This window comes from Chrysochloris asiatica, unplaced genomic scaffold, assembly GCF_000296735.1.
Source record: "Chrysochloris asiatica unplaced genomic scaffold, ChrAsi1.0 scaffold00126, whole genome shotgun sequence".
NCBI lineage: Eukaryota > Metazoa > Chordata > Mammalia > Afrosoricida > Chrysochloridae > Chrysochloris > Chrysochloris asiatica.
The window spans coordinates 8,397,018-8,414,856 of NW_006408644.1; the positions used below are offsets into that span (position 1 = coordinate 8,397,018).

At 42.6% G+C, this 17,839-nt stretch overlaps 2 protein-coding genes across 3 annotated transcripts in view; both read right to left on the bottom strand.

The window, feature by feature from the left end:
• Window positions 1-3,325: 3,325 nt before the first annotated feature.
• On the bottom strand, window positions 3,326-5,772 carry TIMM8A (translocase of inner mitochondrial membrane 8 homolog A (yeast)). Its single transcript, XM_006869099.1, has 2 exons — window positions 5,584-5,772; window positions 3,326-3,796 (listed from the first exon to the last, which is right to left on the bottom strand). The coding sequence occupies exons 1-2, from the start codon at window positions 5,713-5,715 to the stop codon at window positions 3,635-3,637; spliced, it is 294 nt and encodes a 97-aa protein (XP_006869161.1). The 5' UTR covers window positions 5,716-5,772; the 3' UTR covers window positions 3,326-3,634.
• A 2,308-nt stretch (window positions 5,773-8,080) lies between these two features.
• The window catches only part of BTK (Bruton agammaglobulinemia tyrosine kinase), a 50,216-nt gene continuing 40,457 nt past the window's right edge, over window positions 8,081-17,839 (bottom strand). Inside the window, exons 13-19 of one of the 2 annotated variants that reach the window (XM_006869100.1) lie at window positions 15,984-16,058; window positions 14,812-14,983; window positions 14,149-14,365; window positions 12,740-12,804; window positions 12,060-12,178; window positions 10,421-10,578; window positions 8,081-8,163 (exon numbers count right to left, since the gene is read on the bottom strand). In XM_006869100.1, the coding sequence (XP_006869162.1) occupies window positions 8,092-8,163; window positions 10,421-10,578; window positions 12,060-12,178; window positions 12,740-12,804; window positions 14,149-14,365; window positions 14,812-14,983; window positions 15,984-16,058 (878 nt within the window). In that variant the 3' untranslated portion in view covers window positions 8,081-8,091. The remainder of the gene's footprint in view (window positions 8,164-10,420; window positions 10,579-12,059; window positions 12,179-12,739; window positions 12,805-14,148; window positions 14,366-14,811; window positions 14,984-15,983; window positions 16,059-17,839) is intronic. The other variant, XM_006869101.1, reaches the window with a different exon arrangement.

Sequence of the window (17,839 nt, forward strand, 5' to 3'; positions counted from 1 at the left end):
CAGGACTCCAGGATGAGTTAATTAAATGTTTGACCAAATATGTTAAGTGCCATCGAGTCAATTCCAACCCATAGTAACCCTGTATAGGGTTTCCAGGGAGCAGCTGGTGGGCTAGAACCACTGACATTGCAGTTCAAACGACTTTGCAGTCTGACGCATTAGCCCACAATGCCACACCAGGACTCCTTGACCAAATATAGAAGGCTAATTTTTAAGTTGGTAATTTTGTATGGGCTGCAAATGTTACAAATTTTGGCAGAAAAAAGGTTCCCTGTAGGGCCATAGGATAAGCACTCAACCTCAAGGTCAGTGGTTCAAACTCATTAGCCGCTCCTTGGAAACCCTTTATAGGGTCACTGAGTTGGAACTGACTTGACATCACTTAACAAATCCCTGATATATAGTTTCCAAGGAGTGGCTAGTGGATTTGAACTACAACCTTGCAATTCAAATCCACTTTGCAATCCAGTGCTTGCTTATCCAGTTCATTTCAATGAGAGTTCTTTTTTGTTGGCCCTTTACTTTACCAAGCATAACATCCTTCTCCGGAAACTGCGCCCCCCCCCCCCCAACCTATAACATGGCCAATGTACATGAGAGTAAGTTTTGCTATCTATCCTCACTTCTAAGGCATATTCTGGATATACTTCTTCCAAGACAGATTTGTTCATTATGGAAGTCCATGGTATATTCAATGTTTTTTGCCAACATTCTTTAACGTACAAGGCAGGGACATTGGGGCAGTCTTATTCCTGCTTTCACAGTATGCTTGGTAAAACTCTTAAAGGTTTTAAGACAGTGTTTTAGGCACCACTGGGGAGTGTGAATATTTAAGGAGAGAACAGAGACAGGGCTTGAAACTCCACTTCCCAAGCAATTTTGCTTTTCTATTTTATATATTAGACTGAGCTCTGGTAGCGTAGTGGTTACGAATCGGGCTGTTAACCTCAAGGTCGGCAGTTCAAAACTACCAGCTGTTCTATGGGAGAAAGATGAGGCTTTCTGCTCTCGTAAAGATTTTCAGTCTCGGAAACCCTGTACAGGGTCACTATGAGTCGGAACCGACTGCACGGCACATAACAAGTTAGACTTCAATTCAGGAAAAGGGCATGTTAACAACCTTTATGTTTTACAGTTGAGTCTTGAGTTTTCTACTTTGAATTTTTGAAATAAGGATTTGAAATGCCATTATTGCACAGTACAACTTTTCTATCTAGGTTCTGAAAACGAATTTGAGATTGATTAAAAAAAATACAAACCTGGTAGTTAATAACCTCCTGAGAATGGGCAAATGTTTGGTGCTCAAACATCCTGCATGAATGTGACAGATCATGTTTCTCATTCCTTAGCTTAGCAAGCAATAATACTATAAAACAAAGACATTTAAGTGTGTGTCTAAATGTAATGAGAATTCTTTAATACTAAATGAAATTAAATCAATAAGGATAAGGAAATAATAAACACTAAAGAACCTTCTGTTATAACTTGAAGTTTTACATGAACACATTCAATTTTGGAGGGAAGAAAATTCAATGTAGGCATATAGATACAAGGTATGTTGTTAAGTACCGTGGAGTCAATTCTGACTCATAGTGACCCTGTACAGGGTTTCAGAGGCTGTAAATCTTTACGGGAGCAGAAAGCCTCATCTTTCTCCTGCGGAATAACTGCCGACCTTGAGGTTAGCAGCCCGATTCATAACCACTACACTATCAGAGCTCATGCCACCTAAAAACTAACAAAAACAAGCACCTGATTTCTTCTGGGCTTCAAAGTGCCATTTCTGTAACTACTACATTTCTCCAACCTCTCATTTCTTACACTTCTCCTTACTCATTTTACTCTAGCCATAATGGCCTTCTTGGCTGTTCTACAGGGCATACAGTTTCCACCTTGGGGCTTTTGGAATGTGCTTTCTGCCTGAAATGTCCTTCAAGACACCCATGTGACTTGGTGATTTCATTCTTTCAGGTTTCTGCTGTAATGTCTCCTTCCCAAGGTCTTCTCTAACCATCTTACATAAAATAACCACCTCACACAAACACATTCCCTAACACCTTTACTCTGCTTTTTCTCCATGTTGTTACGTGCTGTCCAATCGGTCCCAACTCATAGCAACCCTGTAGAGGGTTTCCAAGGAGCAGTTGGTAAGTTTGAACCACTAACCTTGTAATCCGGTACTTATTATATCGATATATTTACAAGCACATTGCCTGATTCTTCTTAAAAGGTGAAGGGAGAACAAGAGCAGGTGTTTTTTTTGTTGTTGTTTTTTAACCCACTGCTGTTTCTCTGAAACAAAACAATGCCTGGCACAGTGTAAAGCACTCAAATTGTGTTTATCATCATGATTTTTAAAATATCTTTGGAGTGCTTATAAGGGACAAAGCTAAACAGGGGCTCAAGACTTCTGGAAAAACTTATTTTCACAACTTTTATGAATTTATACAAGAGGCACTGAACAAGTGGTTCTGCTTTAGGTTTACACTCCAGTCTACTAGGATTTGAAGTAAGAGGAGGGTAATCCAGTCAATATAATCACTTTACTGCACTCAGGGACTTAACTTGTCACTACTGACTTCCTTCCCTCCCCATCTTATCTCAAGGTTCTTTTGTTTCTCATGAAGTGCTCAGGGATCCATGGAATACTTAGGCTATGACTTACACAGACCAGGCACCTAGACTGACTACATTTCAGCCTTATAACCAGTCCACATCAAATCTCTCTGGGTTATAGGTGATGACTATAAGAGAAAGCCTTCTCAATCAGAGTTGAATCGTGTAGCTTTTATTTCAGTAATCAAAAGAATGCAGTAAACGGAAATTGTACTGATTAACATTAGGCATGCACCTCTACCTGAAACCACTGTTAGTTACTGACCAGCCTAAATTTCCATGACTAATTTAGGCACATCTTTGATTTTTTTTGTACCCTGAAATACAGGGAAAGTTAACTTCTTCCTTGTGGCAGTCCAGTTATGAGAATTATGTTAACTAAAGGCCTCTAGACTCTCAGGCCACCTGAGACCACCCTTTATAGAGGTCTTTAAGTAAATCACAGTATGGGGAGTGAGAGAATCTAGAAAGCTGAAGTGTACAGTCTAAATGCTCCACAGATTTTCCTCCTAGCACTGACAGTCGATTACTAGCTAAGGAGGCCTACAATTATAATACCAAATTACTCTCCCCACTCCATGGCTCCCCATTCTGACACAAATATGAATATCAATCTCCCCAGATATCTGAAATTAATCCACACAAATGACAGATGTTAACCTATGTGGTCCCACTATCAAATTATAGAAAGCAATTCTACTCTCAAGAGTATAGGAAGCAGTTAATGGGAGTTTGACAAAAAGCACAGTCCCACATAGAGTGATATACATTCTGGTAGAGTCTTCCACTCATCTGTCAATTATTTCCATAAGATTAGCATAAAAAACACAACCGAATACATATATAACCCTCAAACCACACAAACACACAATTGGTCTTTGTTCATTCTCAGATGACAGAACATCCCCAAAGCGAAAAAAGGTAGAAGCCAATTCCCCATAGCCTTCTCTTCAACCATCCCATCAACAGCTCTTCATTTCTTGAACTACCTTCCTTCTCCAATGAGGTAATGCTGAGATCAGTCAGAAAGGCTTTCTGAGAAAACTGGCTTGGATTTCTGGGTCTGTTCCAGTCGATTCAAGATGAATTGGCTTGTATCAATGAAGCGCTCAACACAGTTCACAAAACAGGCCTCAGCCCGACTGTCCAACTTTGGCCCAGGCTTGTCCATGCACTTCTCCTGCTCAGGACAAAATACAGAATCATAAAGGGAATTTGGAGTGGTGGGAGAGGGAGTTACTTATTGATCAGAAGAAAAATACCATCTAAAATCAGTATCTGGTATCAATAATATTAACACTTGGCAGGTTGCCAAGTGTCCAGCATTTTTTTACAACCTTAAATTAAAATTTCACAATGACCTTGTAGAACAGATACTACAGTTCCTACAAAAGCCAGATCCTATGTAAAGCAGAAAAGGAAAATCAAAATATTTTCCACTAATAGAGGATGTTAAGGACTACACTTTGTCAAAGGTAGAACACTTGTGAGACTTAGAAAAACAGGGCAGTCCTGTAAAGTGCTGGCTCTCCCAGATTTCGCTGTATTTCATCCTTATTTTACAAAGATGGAAACCGTAGCACAGAGCTATTCTGCCCAAAGCCATAGCTAGAAAATGGTTGGGATGAGATATGACAAAGTCAGAAAAATGACAATACAAGTGGCACAGCCACAAAATTTGGGTGTAGCTCTAATTATGAAATTTGGTTATAATCCTAATACTGCTTACATAAAATACCTTCAAGTTAACTGCAAAATAAAAGGGCAAAAGGATATGCACCGCATGACAGCAGCCTAAAACTTAGCTAAGAACCTTGTCTACTTAAGCCAATGGGTCTTCAACCCTCTCAAAATGAGTAGAAAAGAAAACTCTTATGAATTTTCCTAAACGGTCCATGTTGTTGTTGTTGCTATGTGCCGTGGAGTCAGTTCCGACTCATAGCGACCCTGTATAGGGTTTCCAAGGCTGTAAATCTTTACGGGAGCAGAAAGCCTCATCTTTCTCCCGCGGAACAGCTGGTAGTTTCGAACTGCTGACCCCGAGGTTAGCAGCCCGGTTCATAACCACTTCGCTACCAGAGCTCCATAGCGTACAGATTTTAAAGGAGTCCTTAACCACACCCCCTCCTGAACGAAATGTCAAGAACCACAGATTGGAAATTGATCAGGTAGACCAGAGTTAAGTATGCATTTGTTAAGGGTCAACATCCAGCCATACCATAAAATTTATGGGAAAAGGGATTACAGTCACCGATTAACATATATAGTTCAAGTTAAGTCATGCAAAACTGAATTTCATTCATTCTTTTCTGCTATGTGCACATGCCTCAGAACCTCCAATTTCAAGTTAAGTTTAGCCTTGGCCTCTGAATTCTGTGGGTAAGTATACTGTCCTTGGTAGCCAGAACACTTGCATACCAAGCTGCAAACGCCTTCCACGCTTTTACCAAAGTCCCCTCACAGGGCACACTCATTACCTCAACCTTCAGACCCGAAAACAGCTTAGTGTTACACAATCAAACAAGAAAGGCAAATGAGTGTGTACGTTAGGAGAGATTACGCCACTTTTACTTTATTAGTAGAGCCAATGGGTCATCAATATAAACCTTATAGAGACCACAAATAGCAGATTCACTGAGGCTTGGGTTTCTAAAACAAAAATCCCAATACTAGGGACTCTGGTCTGTCTCGCTGAAAAGTACTAGTCAGCTAGTACCTGGGCTGCCTGCCAGAGATGGGTGGGCAGGAACCTAAGTTTCCTTTGATCCACAGTCCTCTGCACCTACAAATGGAGGTCCTGAGTGACAATCTCCTGAGAAGTGGGGTCACACTTCTCTCCTCCGGCTCGGCTGGAGCAATCTAAGGAAACCATGGGAGTGCGGCCCGGTCCTCCCCTCCCTGCACACTCAACGTTTTAGTGGGGGTAAGGACATAAAGGAAAGTCGAGCCTGTGTCCACGATCCTCACCCAACAAAGTTCCGTCATCTGGTGCACTAGCTGTTGAAAGCGCTGCTTCTGTGTCTCCACCTCAATGAAATGCTGCAACTGTGGGTCCACAGTGCCCAAACCGGCCGCTGAGGAAGACGAGGAGGAATCCATCCCAGCGCGACCACGCGGGCCGAGAACTACTCCGCACCAACTCACCGACCTTCGCGTGTCTCCGCGACGGAACCGGAACCACAACCCGCCTGCTCAAGGGCCCGCCCCTTGATCGGACTGCGTCGGCGCGAAGGCGCTCCGCTCTTGAGCCCGCGCTGCCGGTTCCCGCTGCCATAGGCCCTTGGTCTGCTCCCGCCTCTGCCCGCGGCCCCTGGGGGCGTTTAACCTGCACTTTACTTCGCCTGGACTTGCCGCCCAGAGCCTCTGGGGTGCGAGCAGGAAGTACCTTTCCCAAATGAAATCACCACTTTGGTTTGAAGTTACTTCAGACCACGTGGGCCGTTCTTGGGGGATCGTGTGGCTCCACTTGCAAATTGGCCCGCGTTTTCACAGCCTTTGTGGTAGTGCACCAGACCCCAAAGTCCTATTAGCAATCTTCCGCCCCAGGTTCTAGTTCTTTGACGGAGTTTCTCCCTCCTGACATAAGGAAATAAGGCTCTGGCAGAATTTATCCCCAACTTTCAGGTTGACCCAAATATTTCATGCCTACTGAGTCCCACCAGCTGCTCCTTGGCAACCCTAGACTGGGTCCCTATGAGTTGAAACTGACTCAATGGCATATAACAACAACTGAGTCCAAAACTCAGATTTAAAACCAGTATTTGGTGCCATTTGCTTAGAATTCATATATGTGTAAAGGTGGTGGAGTCCTGGTGTGGCGCTGTGGGTTAATGCACCAGACTGCAAAACCATTTGAACTGCAAGGTCAGTGTTTCAAACTCACCAGCTGCTCCTCGGGAACCCCATACAGGGTCGCTATGGTTCAGAACCTACTCTACGTCACTTAACAACCACAACAACAAAGGTGGTGGGTTGTAATTTTTTTTCTAATTCATCCAAATATATACAATTTAAAAGGAGCTCTGGTAGCGTAGTGGTTACGAATCGGGCTGCGAACCTTAAGGTCAGCGGTTCGAAACTACCAGCCGCTCCGCGGGAGAAAGATGAGGCTTTCTACTCCCGTAAGGATTTACACCCTCGGAAACCCTGTACAGGGTCGCTATGGGTCGGAACCGACTCGACGGCACTTAACAACAACAACATATACAATTTAAAGCTGATTAATGACAGATAAAAGTGGGCTGTTGTTTTTGTTATGTGCCATCGAGTCAGTCCCGACCCATAGAGACCCTGTATAGGGTTTCCAAGGAGTCGTTGGTGAGCTTGAACCACCGACCTTGCGGTTCAAAATGACTTTGCAACCCAGCGCATTAACCCACAGCACCACAGCTATTAGTTTTAGACACTTCGTGGTGAAAAGCCAGAAGCATTCCATCTGTGCTTGTCCAAAATCCAGCAACTCTGCACACAAAAGATTTTGTTGTATATACTTTCATCTGTATCATTTGGACTTTAAAATAATATAAAGGGTGGTAGTAGAAACAGTGGCTTACTACCACTTCTCATAGCAACAAGGAGCCATGGTAGCCTAGTGGATTACAAATTGGACTGCAAAATGCAAGGTCAGCAGTTCTAATCTACCAGCTACTCTATAGGAGAAAGATGAGGCTTTCTACTCCTGTAACAATTTACAGCCTTGGAAACCCTACGTAGCATTGCCTACTGAGTCCTACTGTGGTGCTGTAGGATAAGCACTGGACTGCTAACCACAACGTCAGCGGTTCAAACCCACCAGTCACTCACAGTGACCCTGTCACAGTGACCACAGGGTCACTGTGAGTCAGGAATGACTCAAAGTCACATAACAACAATAAAAATTGTGTGTTCAACCCAGAGCTTTGGCTTATGAATTTGGCCCAGAATCCTCTAAGAGCTTGAGGGGTTCCATGCCAAGGGTCCTGTTGATTTCTCAGTGCAGGAATATGTGAGATCAATTCCATGTTACTGGAATACTAAGATAGGGCACTTCAGGGAAGCTGCCTGATGAATCCAGATAGAGACCTGCAAGCTTTGTAGTAATTTTATTTTATCAAAAAACGTTCTCCCCTGCCAAATTCTGCTTCTGCCTCCCACCTCCATAAGCTCTAATGCCCGCCCAAAGAGCTCCTGTTCCTTCTGTGAGGTTATTTACATCCCTCCATCCCTGCAAAAACGTTTCCATCCAACATTCAGTCTGTCTTAATACTCTTGGGGACTTTCCTGAGGTGATGGGGTAATACCAGGCAAAATAATTCCTTGACCTTTGCTCTCCAGAGGAGTCAAAGAAGAGAGGCATTCCTAGATGTAGAGTATAACCATTGTGTGTCCAGGGAGAACATGAAGGCCTCAGGGCCAGGAAGGATGGGTTTTCCTCAGAGAAACTGAAATTGGGACTTGTGGAAGAGAGGAGTAGAACCAAGAAATATATTGGCCAGCTCAGGATTCTTCATCCATGACATCTAGAATGTTGCTCAGAAGAATTTTGAAAGTGGGACGTTCATCTGCTTTCTAAAACCAAAGAAAAAGTAGAGTGTTAAAGTGAACTCGAGTTCAGAATGAAAATGCAGTGATTACGCAGCAAATGTTTACTAAGTGCATACTATATATCCAGCAAGATCAGCACTGGACTGCTAACCACAAGGTTGTGATGAGTCAGAACTGACTTGATGGCACAGAACAACAACATATATCCAGCAGCATACCCTGTCAATTACAAAAGAAAGAAAGAAATAGAACTACAAGCTCTCCAAAAAGTCCTTGTGCTCTCTCCATTGTTAATAATTCATGTTATAAGTATGATAAGAATAATTTGCCAATTATACTGATTAAAATTGAGGGCAGGTCTATTATAATTGTACACCAATACATTATTATTTTGGATGTTGTTGTTAGGTGCTGTCAAGTCCATTTTTTGCTAATAGTCACCCCTTGTGACATAGTGGTGGTGGTGGTGGTGTGCCGTGGAATCAGGAAATATGGGAGCAGAAAGCCTTATCGTTCCCTCAAGGAGCATCTGGTAGATTTGAACTGTAGACCTTTCAGTTGCACCCCAACTCAGAATCCAGGGCTCCTTTGTGACACAATAAAACTGCTCTATAGGGTTTTCTAAGGAGCTCTGGTAGCGTAGTGGTTACGAATCGGGCTGCTAACCTCAGGGTCAGCAGTTCAAAACTACCAGCTGTTCCGCAGGAGAAAGATGAGGCTTTCTGCTCCCGTAAAGATTTACAGCCTTGGAAACCCTGTACAGGGTCGCTATGAATCAGAATTGACTCCACAGCACATAACCACCACCACCAAAGTAGTTTTTAATTAGCAGTCCAGTCCCTCTTCATCCTGCACCGCAGAGGAGTGAGAAGGGAAATCATTGCAAGGGATTTGCCTTTTCTCCACACTTTGTGACCTCTGTCATTTATTTATTCAAGGGCAGATACTCCAGATACCCACTCTTTACTTCTCTCTACAAAAGGGCTTCCGACTCACAAATGTGCTTGATGGACACTGTCTGTCTTTCTTGTTTCTAGCTGGGGCAAACAAAGTGCCAGGCACTTATTTCCAACTAGAGCTTTAGGTTGTCGAGTTAAGGTTACCAAAGAACTACTGAAATGTAGAGAAGGTACCTTGGGAAGAATCCAATATGCAACCAGTGAAGCATTTAGTAATAGTAGGACAGGCTCCTTATTTCTAAAATACCACACTCACCCACATAGCCCACAGAGGCCCCCCCCCCCCATTTTTTCTTTCAAGTACTAGCTATTTGAGTTCCCTTTCATGCCTTAGGGTTAAAAAGTAATCTTATCTAGGACCTCAGGCAGAAAAGGTTGGTAGCTAGTGAAATAGAAGAAAAGGGCCAATGACTCCCCAAGGCAGGAACATAAACTTTTATGACTTATCATTTTTAATGTCCACACACTGGTCTGGGTGCCTTTGGCTGCCTGATTTTCTAGATGACAACCCCCCTGCTCCCACAACGCCCTCTTTCCCTAAAATTGAATAAAACTGAGTTGGTATGAGAGTCTGCATAGCGTAGTGGTTATGAATTGGGCTGCTAACCTCAGGGTCAGCAGTTTGAAGCTACCAGCTGTTCCACAGGAGAAAGAGGAGGCTTTCTGCTCCCGTAAAGATTTACAGCCTCAGAAACCCTATACAGTGTCGCTATCTGTTGGAACCATCTCCACGGCACATAACAACAACAACAATGATACTTTAGACTGCCTGGGTGGTAGAAATAGTCAAGCCCTCAACTACTAGCCAAAAGCTTGGTGGTTCAAACCCACTCAAAGACTCCTATGAAGACAGGCCTGGTGATCTGCTTTCAAAAGGTCACAGCCCTGAAAACCCTATGGGGCAGTTTCACTCTGTACACACGGAGTCACCATGAGTTGAAATTCATTTGACAGCAACTAAAAATAATGATACTCTAGTGAGAACTGGGAGCCCTGTGTGGCACTGTGGGTTAATGTGTCAGACTGCAAAGCCATTTGAACTGCACGGTTGGCGGTTCAAGCTCACCAGCTGCTCCTTGGAAACCCTGTATAGGGACGCTCGGAACTGACTCAACGGCACTTCACAATAAGTGAGAATTGGGGTAGGCCTGGGAAAGCCTCTGACCATCAGAGAATTGGGGGTGCAGGCTGGGGTAAGGGAATGTGTATAGTTAATGTGTGCCCAGCTGGCATGTAGCCATGTGGAAACAGAGGTGGAAACTGAGTTACTTGTAAAAGTAAGTTCAAGGAAATAATTTAAGAGGTCACAATAAAATACTCACTTCATGCCAGCAGCTGTACATGATGGTATATACCCTCTCTGAAGCCAGATGAGGCCTATAGAGACGTAGGCCTTGGGCAATGTGTTCTGCAGTTTCACTGTTAGTAAATCTCTCATATGGCATCTTCCCTAGAGAGTAGACTTCCCACATCAAAACCCCTAAAAGATGAGGAAAAAAAAAACGTATTGGTAGTCTTTTGGGGCAATAAGAGTCTTTGTCTTCCAAGGTTAATCTCTAAGATTAGAATCAACTGTTCCCCCCTCTGTGCTTTTTACATTTGTTATAGTACATGGGGTGGTGATCAGGGTTCCTGTAGAACATTAGTTATTGTCTGATAGGGACAAGGTTTGCACTTGACTACTAACTCAACTCAGCGACCCTATAGAACTGTCCTATAAAGTTTCCAAGGCTATAAATCTTTATGGAAGCAAATTGCCTCATCTTTTCCCAATGGAGCTACTGGCAGGTTTGAACCACCAACCTTTTAGGTATGAGTCAAATTTGAGTAGACAGCAGTGAATTGGGTTTGGTTTGGGTTACTAACCCAAAGGTTGGCAGTTTGAAGCCACCCAGTAATGCCACATGGAGTCCTGGTGTGGCGCTGTGGGTTAATGCACTGGACTGCAAAGTCAGTTTGAAGCACAAGGTTGGCGGTTCAAACTCACCAGATGCTCTTCAGAAACCCTATACAAGGTCGCTATGGGTTGGAACTGACTCAACGGCACTTCACAACAACAACAACAAATAATGCCACAGAAGAAAGGCCTGGTGATCTGTTTCTGTAAAGAAATCCTTATGGGCTGCTATGAGCTGGAATTGACTTGATGGCAATGAGTTTTTGCTTTGGAAAAGGACAGCCTTATGGGCTGCTATGAGCTGGAATTGACTTGATGGCAATGAGTTTTTGCTTTGGAAAAGGACAGCCTTATGGACTGCTATGAGCTGGAATTGACTTGATGGCAATGAGTTTTTGCTTTGCAAAAAGGACAGCCATCGTATTTGTAGTAACAGGATCTGGCAGAGCTCCTGGTACATAATTAACCCAAACCTGTTGCCTCAAGTTGACTCTGACACATAGCAACCTCATAGTGCAGACTAGATCTTACTGCCCAACAGGTTTTCTAATTCTGTAATCTTTATGGAAGTAAACTGGTACATCTTTCTCCCAAGGGAGCGAGGGAGCTGCTTGTGTTTTCAAACCATCAATCTTTCAGCAGCCAAGCCACTGTGCCACCTGGGATGCTTGGCATATAATTGTTGTTGTTATGTGCCATCAAGTCAATTCCAACTCATAACAACCCTGTACAGAATTTCCAAGGAACAGCTCGTGGGTTTGAAATGTCAGCCTTGTGGTTAATAGTCCAGTGCTTATCCTACAGCGCCACACAAGGAGTAACATTCAGAAATTTTGAATACAGAATGAATTGTTTGTTTCTTCCAATATATTGTAAGTTCCAAGAAGCCAGGGATCATAAGAGTTTACCGTTTTTATCCCCAGCTTGTGGTATTTAACAGACATTCCTAAGGATTGGATGAATGAAAGTAAAAACAATCTCTCAGTGAAAGCTGCAAAGTGTGAATTCCCCATTGCATTTCTCTTCCTTTGGGCTGTCTAATTTGTAGAATCATAGACACTTACCAAAAGCCCAAATGTCAGATTTGCTGCTGAATTTGCTATACATAAGCACTTCTGGTGGAGACCACCGGACTGGAAATTTGGAGCCTACTGAGCTTGTATATTCATCATCCAGAACATACCTGCAAGTGATTCAGGACTTGTTATACTGAGGATTTGAAGAGCATGATGATTGCTAAAAGTTTCTTGGCACAGTCACAAAAGCTGCACAGATACACTTACAGATTTTCTCAAAAGATTCTGCTAGCCAACCAGTGTCTTTTACAAATGTAATTTTTTCCTCTCTGATTTCACTTTTCAGATACACATTATGATTATAGGAAGGATGAACTGAAATGAATCTAATAAGTGCTCCCTTGTCCTCTACCCGCCTTTCTGTTCTCTATTCTTCTCCTTTCCTTCTTTCTATTTGGCCAGTGGGAATTAGACTAATTATTAAAGAAGAAGGCATGTGGCAAAGTCAACAGATAAGAATTAACGGATAAGGTGTTGGGAGAATAGCTAACAGAAAGAGAAGGCAGAGATAAAAGGATGAAGAAGAGGGGGGTATAGCAATAAACCCAAAGGATGAGAGAAGTGACTTAAACACAACACAGGAAGAAAGGGAACAAGACAATGGTGGAAAACACTTTGCATTGTGATGTTGTTACTTTTAAAGAGAACAATGAAAAGGGCACACTCACCTGGACAGGCCAAAGTCAGATACTTTAACAACTCCTTGATCATTTACCAAACAGTTTCGAGCAGCCTGTATGAAGTGTAACAAATATCAATCTGTGAGACTTGATAACTTGGCACACAGGTTAAATGCACAAAGCTTCTGCCCGCTAGTGGAATGAAGTCTGGGGAGCTTCATCTTTTTCAACTAGATACCTTACCACCTAATAAAAGTCAGTTGATAGCACTGAGACATTTTGATGTATTTGGGCCACATGTAAAACAACTTTCTGTGTAGTCATTAGTAAAGCCCTGAGGACATACAGAATAGAATGATTTCAGGCAATTCCATGACCCCCACTCCTTCCCTGAAATGTGGACAGAATTGAGGGAGAATGGAAGGGAAGTTTGTTTTGTTTTCTGCTTTTCTGTCAGTGGGAGGAAGGGCAAGTTGCGCCTTGGCCTGGCTAAAACAAATAAGGACCTAAACTCAGATGCCACTAAGGGCCACACAGGTAAAGTGATAGAGTGGGGTGGGATGAAAGGTGATTGCAGGAGAGCACCTGTCTGGTCTGCAGGAGCCAGTTCCAGCTGACCTTTAGCTTAGGTCTGTGAGAACACTGGACCAGTGTTAAATGGTGGCCCAGATTTTCATTGTTGTTGTTGTTGTTAGGTGCCAATCATGGAATAAAGCCCGTAGGAGAAAAGCCCGCAGGACCTTCATTTGCTGATGGGGCACAACTCAAAATGAAGAGAAATAGCTGTAAACATCTATTGAAAATCGGAACATGGAATGTATGAAGATTTTCATTAGAAGCTGGAAATTCCAGGGTTGTTTTTGTTTTGTTTTGTTTTTGGGGGGGGGTTGGTTTGTTTGTTTGTTTTTATATTTTTAAATGTGAATTGTTATTGTTAAGTACCATGGAGTCGGCTCTGACTCATAGTGACCCTGCACAGGGTTTCCAAGGCTGTAAATCATTGGCTCTCCCTAAATGACTGCCAACTAACATAACATTAAAAAAAAAACAAATAAACAAAAACCTCATATGGTCCAAATGTACTCCTCACAGGTCACCAGTTCTGAATCTGATGCAATCAAATGATAGCCCTGTGCCAGTCGTGGTCCCTTTGGGACAGCATGGGTTTACCCTTCTGCACCAAGTTCAGAATGGTCACTGAAGGAAGGACCCCCACCATTTCCTTTTGGGTGATACTGGGGGTTGGAGGGCAGTGACTACTTTTGCACTCATCATGGAAAAACCCATTTAATTTTAGGCTGGAGATACTTGACTGTACCAGTGGGACACAGGCACAATGAACTTTTTAGTGTTTTCTAGATAAAACCAAAAAAAAATGGTACCAGTGTATGGTATATCTTCCATTGTTATGTCCACCCCCTTAGTCCTGGGCCCCAGGCAATCCTTTGAGGACCTACCAGGTCTCGGTGAAGGAACTGCTTTGACTCCAGGTATTCCATGGCTTCACAGACATCCTTGCACATCTCCAGCAGCTGCTGAGTCTGGAAGCGGGGGCGCATCTCCCTCAGGAAGTTCAGGAGACAGCCATTGGCCATGTACTCAGTGATGATGAAGATGGGACGCTGTTTGGTGCAGACGCCATACAACTGCACCAGCTTCTCATGGGAAAGATTCCTACAGAAGAGGCAATGAGCCAGTCCTCCCCTTCTGGCTCTACATACTAGTTTTAGAGGGGCTGGGGAAGGAACACTTTACCCTAGAAGTAGAGTGCCAGGTAAAGGACCATAATAGCAAGTTTACGTTCCTGCTTCCCATCCCAAACTCTAAATGCCTAATATCTGAAAGGGAGCAAGGATTTGGAGCACTTCAATAGAGCAGGAAACAGGGCCAAAGTTAAGTGAAGACTAATGCTAAATTAGAATCACACACACCTATGATCAAAACTATTTATAATTAATATCTAAAGTAGAGAAATTATTACCTTAGCAGTTAGAACACCCACAAATCAAAGGTTGACCTCAGGCCCTGGTCCCCAATCTCTCTCACTCTAAGTCACCTCAAACTACCTTAAACCATGAAATGGTTATCCTGGTTGGAGACTTAATTGGGCTGTAACTCACATCATGACTTTGGCTTCTTCAATGAACTCATCCTCAGACATGGAGCCTTCTTTGATCATCTTGATGGCCACATCATACTGGCCTCTCCATTTCCCATACTTCACTACCCCAAATTGTCCAGTCCCCAGCTCCTTCAAGAATGTCAGATCCTTTGGATCTATTTCCCACGATCCTATAACAACAAAACCTTGGTAAGACTCTTTGGGAGATATATACACACATATATGTGTGTGTGTGTAATTCCTGCAATGGATAAGAATCTTTACTGAGGTAGAAATAGGAAACTAGTGAAAGTAAAGTTCTTAGCAGTACTCATCCATCTTTGCTCGTAGTAAATTTCAGGCACAGGGAATTAATGGTTGGAGTAATATGGGAATTTTAGATGCAAATTGACCTTGCCTTATGAGGCAAGAAGATAGACTAGACAGCCTCTCAACTTTCTCCTTATGAGGTTAGATAGGAAGCTTAGGGGAAGTGAGTCTACCACGATAATAGGGGAAGAGCAGTTTGGAAAAGGAGGATGAGAATGGTTGCACAACTTGAAGACTATAATCAGTGCCATTGACTTGACAGGTGCAAATAGTTGAATTGGTGTGGGTTCTGCTATGTATATTTTTAAGAACAACAACAAAAATAAAATAATTTTTTAAAAACCAATTCTATTAACAATAACATCAAGACCATGGAATATTCATGAACAAACCAACTAAACTGTGCAAGATATTTGTGTGGAAAAGTACAAAACATTGTCAATGCAAATTTCTAAAAACATAAAGGAAGATAGAGTTAATGAGGGAGAAAAAAAAGAACCCTTTATGAATCTATGTGCTTGCAGCACCAGTAGAACCCACTAGAGGGGGAGAAAGCATTAAAATTTATGCTTGGCTCTGTTTTGTTTGTTTGTTTTAAATATGGGTGAAAGTTTACAGAGCAAATTGGTCTTCCATTCAACAATTTAAACATATTTTGTTTCGTGACAGTGACTGAACTTCCCACATGTAACAGTATTCTTCCCACTTCCTCCTGCTTGGCTCTGTGTTCACTTTCTTAAGGCAGCTGGCGCTGAATTGAGAGCCATAAGGACATTCGTTGATTTAAGGTCTAATTGGGTCTCCCAATGGTAGTCCTTGCCACAGGCTAGCCCATCCTATCCCAGAGAAGCAGTCAGTTACCGTAGCCCAGGCCTGCAGTGGAAGGTGCATTCTTGTTTTGTTGAGACACTGGATATTTGAGCCTGGATATGAGTCCTGAAACATACAGAGAGTTCTGGCAATTGCTGCAATCCCGAGGGTGATGGCTTGCGTATCCTCACTTAAAACAACACACTTTTGATGTGCATTTTTCTAGAAAATCTCCACAAAACCACATTTGGGGGAAGTTTCTCTTCACACAAAAGAATTCTTAGGGACCAAAAAGGAAAATATGAATTAAAGGCATTCCTTCCCGCCCTCCCTTTTTAAATATACCCCTACCTCCTAGTTTAAGGCTTAGCTAAAATCCTGTCTTCTCGCTGAAACTTCCCCATGAATGAATGCCCTCATCAATTTTACAGTTGTTAGAATTTCTACAGTACTTAAAAACTGGCTTCTGAGGTAGGCGAGAACTCCCAAACTTGCAGATAGCACCCACTTGACCTAGCTGGTTGGCCGACCAGAACTCAATCAGATGAACATAAAGAAGTTTGATACACGGAGCAAGAGTAAATTGCTACATATTGATGAACTAGACCTTTGCTTATGGATGAATTTGCCCAAAATTCCAACCGAAATGGAAGGTTTCTTCATATCAAGGATCAAGCTTGCCTCCTCAGCACACTGGGTTGGTAGGGACAGGCAATTTAGACTTTGGCTATCAAAATTGGGGTGATATAAAGGCATGAAGTGATTGGCTTACAAGCTTTCATGAGGGTGCCTTAGGGTCAGAATGAGTCAGGTAAGATAGAATTCCCATTGCATAGTTTTCCTCTTGTCCAAATGGGTCTAGTGATGAGGGGATAGGATTTTATGATTCAATTGTGAGTAATTGTTATCACAACTAATAGTGATTGTCAAAATAGTAAAAATAGAATAGGTGTAACTAAAAGTGGGGAGCAGTTAATCTGTCATTCCAGGAACAGAGAACCCTAGGACCATCAAGAGGGAAGAGTATGAGAAGAGCAAGGGATTGTAACCAGAAAAGCAGCTGACAACAGAGATGGTGGCAAAGGCAATGGCCTAGAGAGACAGAGCAACAGAGGATTACAGGCCCATGGACTGAGAAAGGTAGTGTGGCTATGGGCAGGAGGCTGGCTTGCAAAATGTGCCCTTTGGATATTTAAATGAATATATATTTTCAATGTGGTATGTGTACATCAAAAAAAAAAGGGGCTAATAGAGGTAAATACTGTTAGCTGATGGTACATGGAGGGGGTTGTAAGCATTGCAATGACTGGTTGAATGTAATACACAATAAAAGCTTTAAAATAATTTTTTTTTTAAATCTGGCTTCTGATATTTTCTAACCTGTGTGTTCCTTTGGAGTTCTGGTGTGGTGCTATAGGATAAGCACTGGACTACTAGCTGCAAGGTCAGCAGTTCAAACACAGTTCAAACTGCTCCTTGGAAACCCTTAACAGGGTCATTATGAGTTGGAACCAACTTGATGGCACTTAACAACAACAACAAAAGTTCTTTGAGGGCAAGGACCTTTACTCATAATGTTTCTGTGTTTTTCTCTGTCTTACAGTTAACGTCGAGAGAATTCTGACCATTGGCAACCCCAGGTTTGTCAGAGTAGAACTGTGCTCCATAAGGTTTTCAATGGCTGAATTTTCCAGAGTAAACCACCCGGCTAGTAGTATTGAGGACATTTCTGAGCCTCTTGTTGTTGTTGAGTGCTGTCGAGTCAATTCCAACTCATAGTGACTCTGGATATGGTTCCTGAGGAGCTACTGGTGATTTTGAACTGCCAACTTTGTGGTTCAAACCAACCTTGCAGCACCACACCCAAGACCCCAAAACTGAGTCTCTTGGCACTGAGCATTATATCA

Bases quoted from the DNA above. Each gene is read 5' to 3' on its own strand.
- TIMM8A (XM_006869099.1), bottom strand. From the start codon at position 5,715: ATGGATTCCTCCTCGTCTTCCTCAGCGGCCGGTTTGGGCACTGTGGAC. The intron at 3,797-5,583 runs GTGAGGATCGTG...TGTCCTGAGCAG, and splicing joins AGATGACGGAACTTTGTTGG to GAGAAGTGCATGGACAAGCC.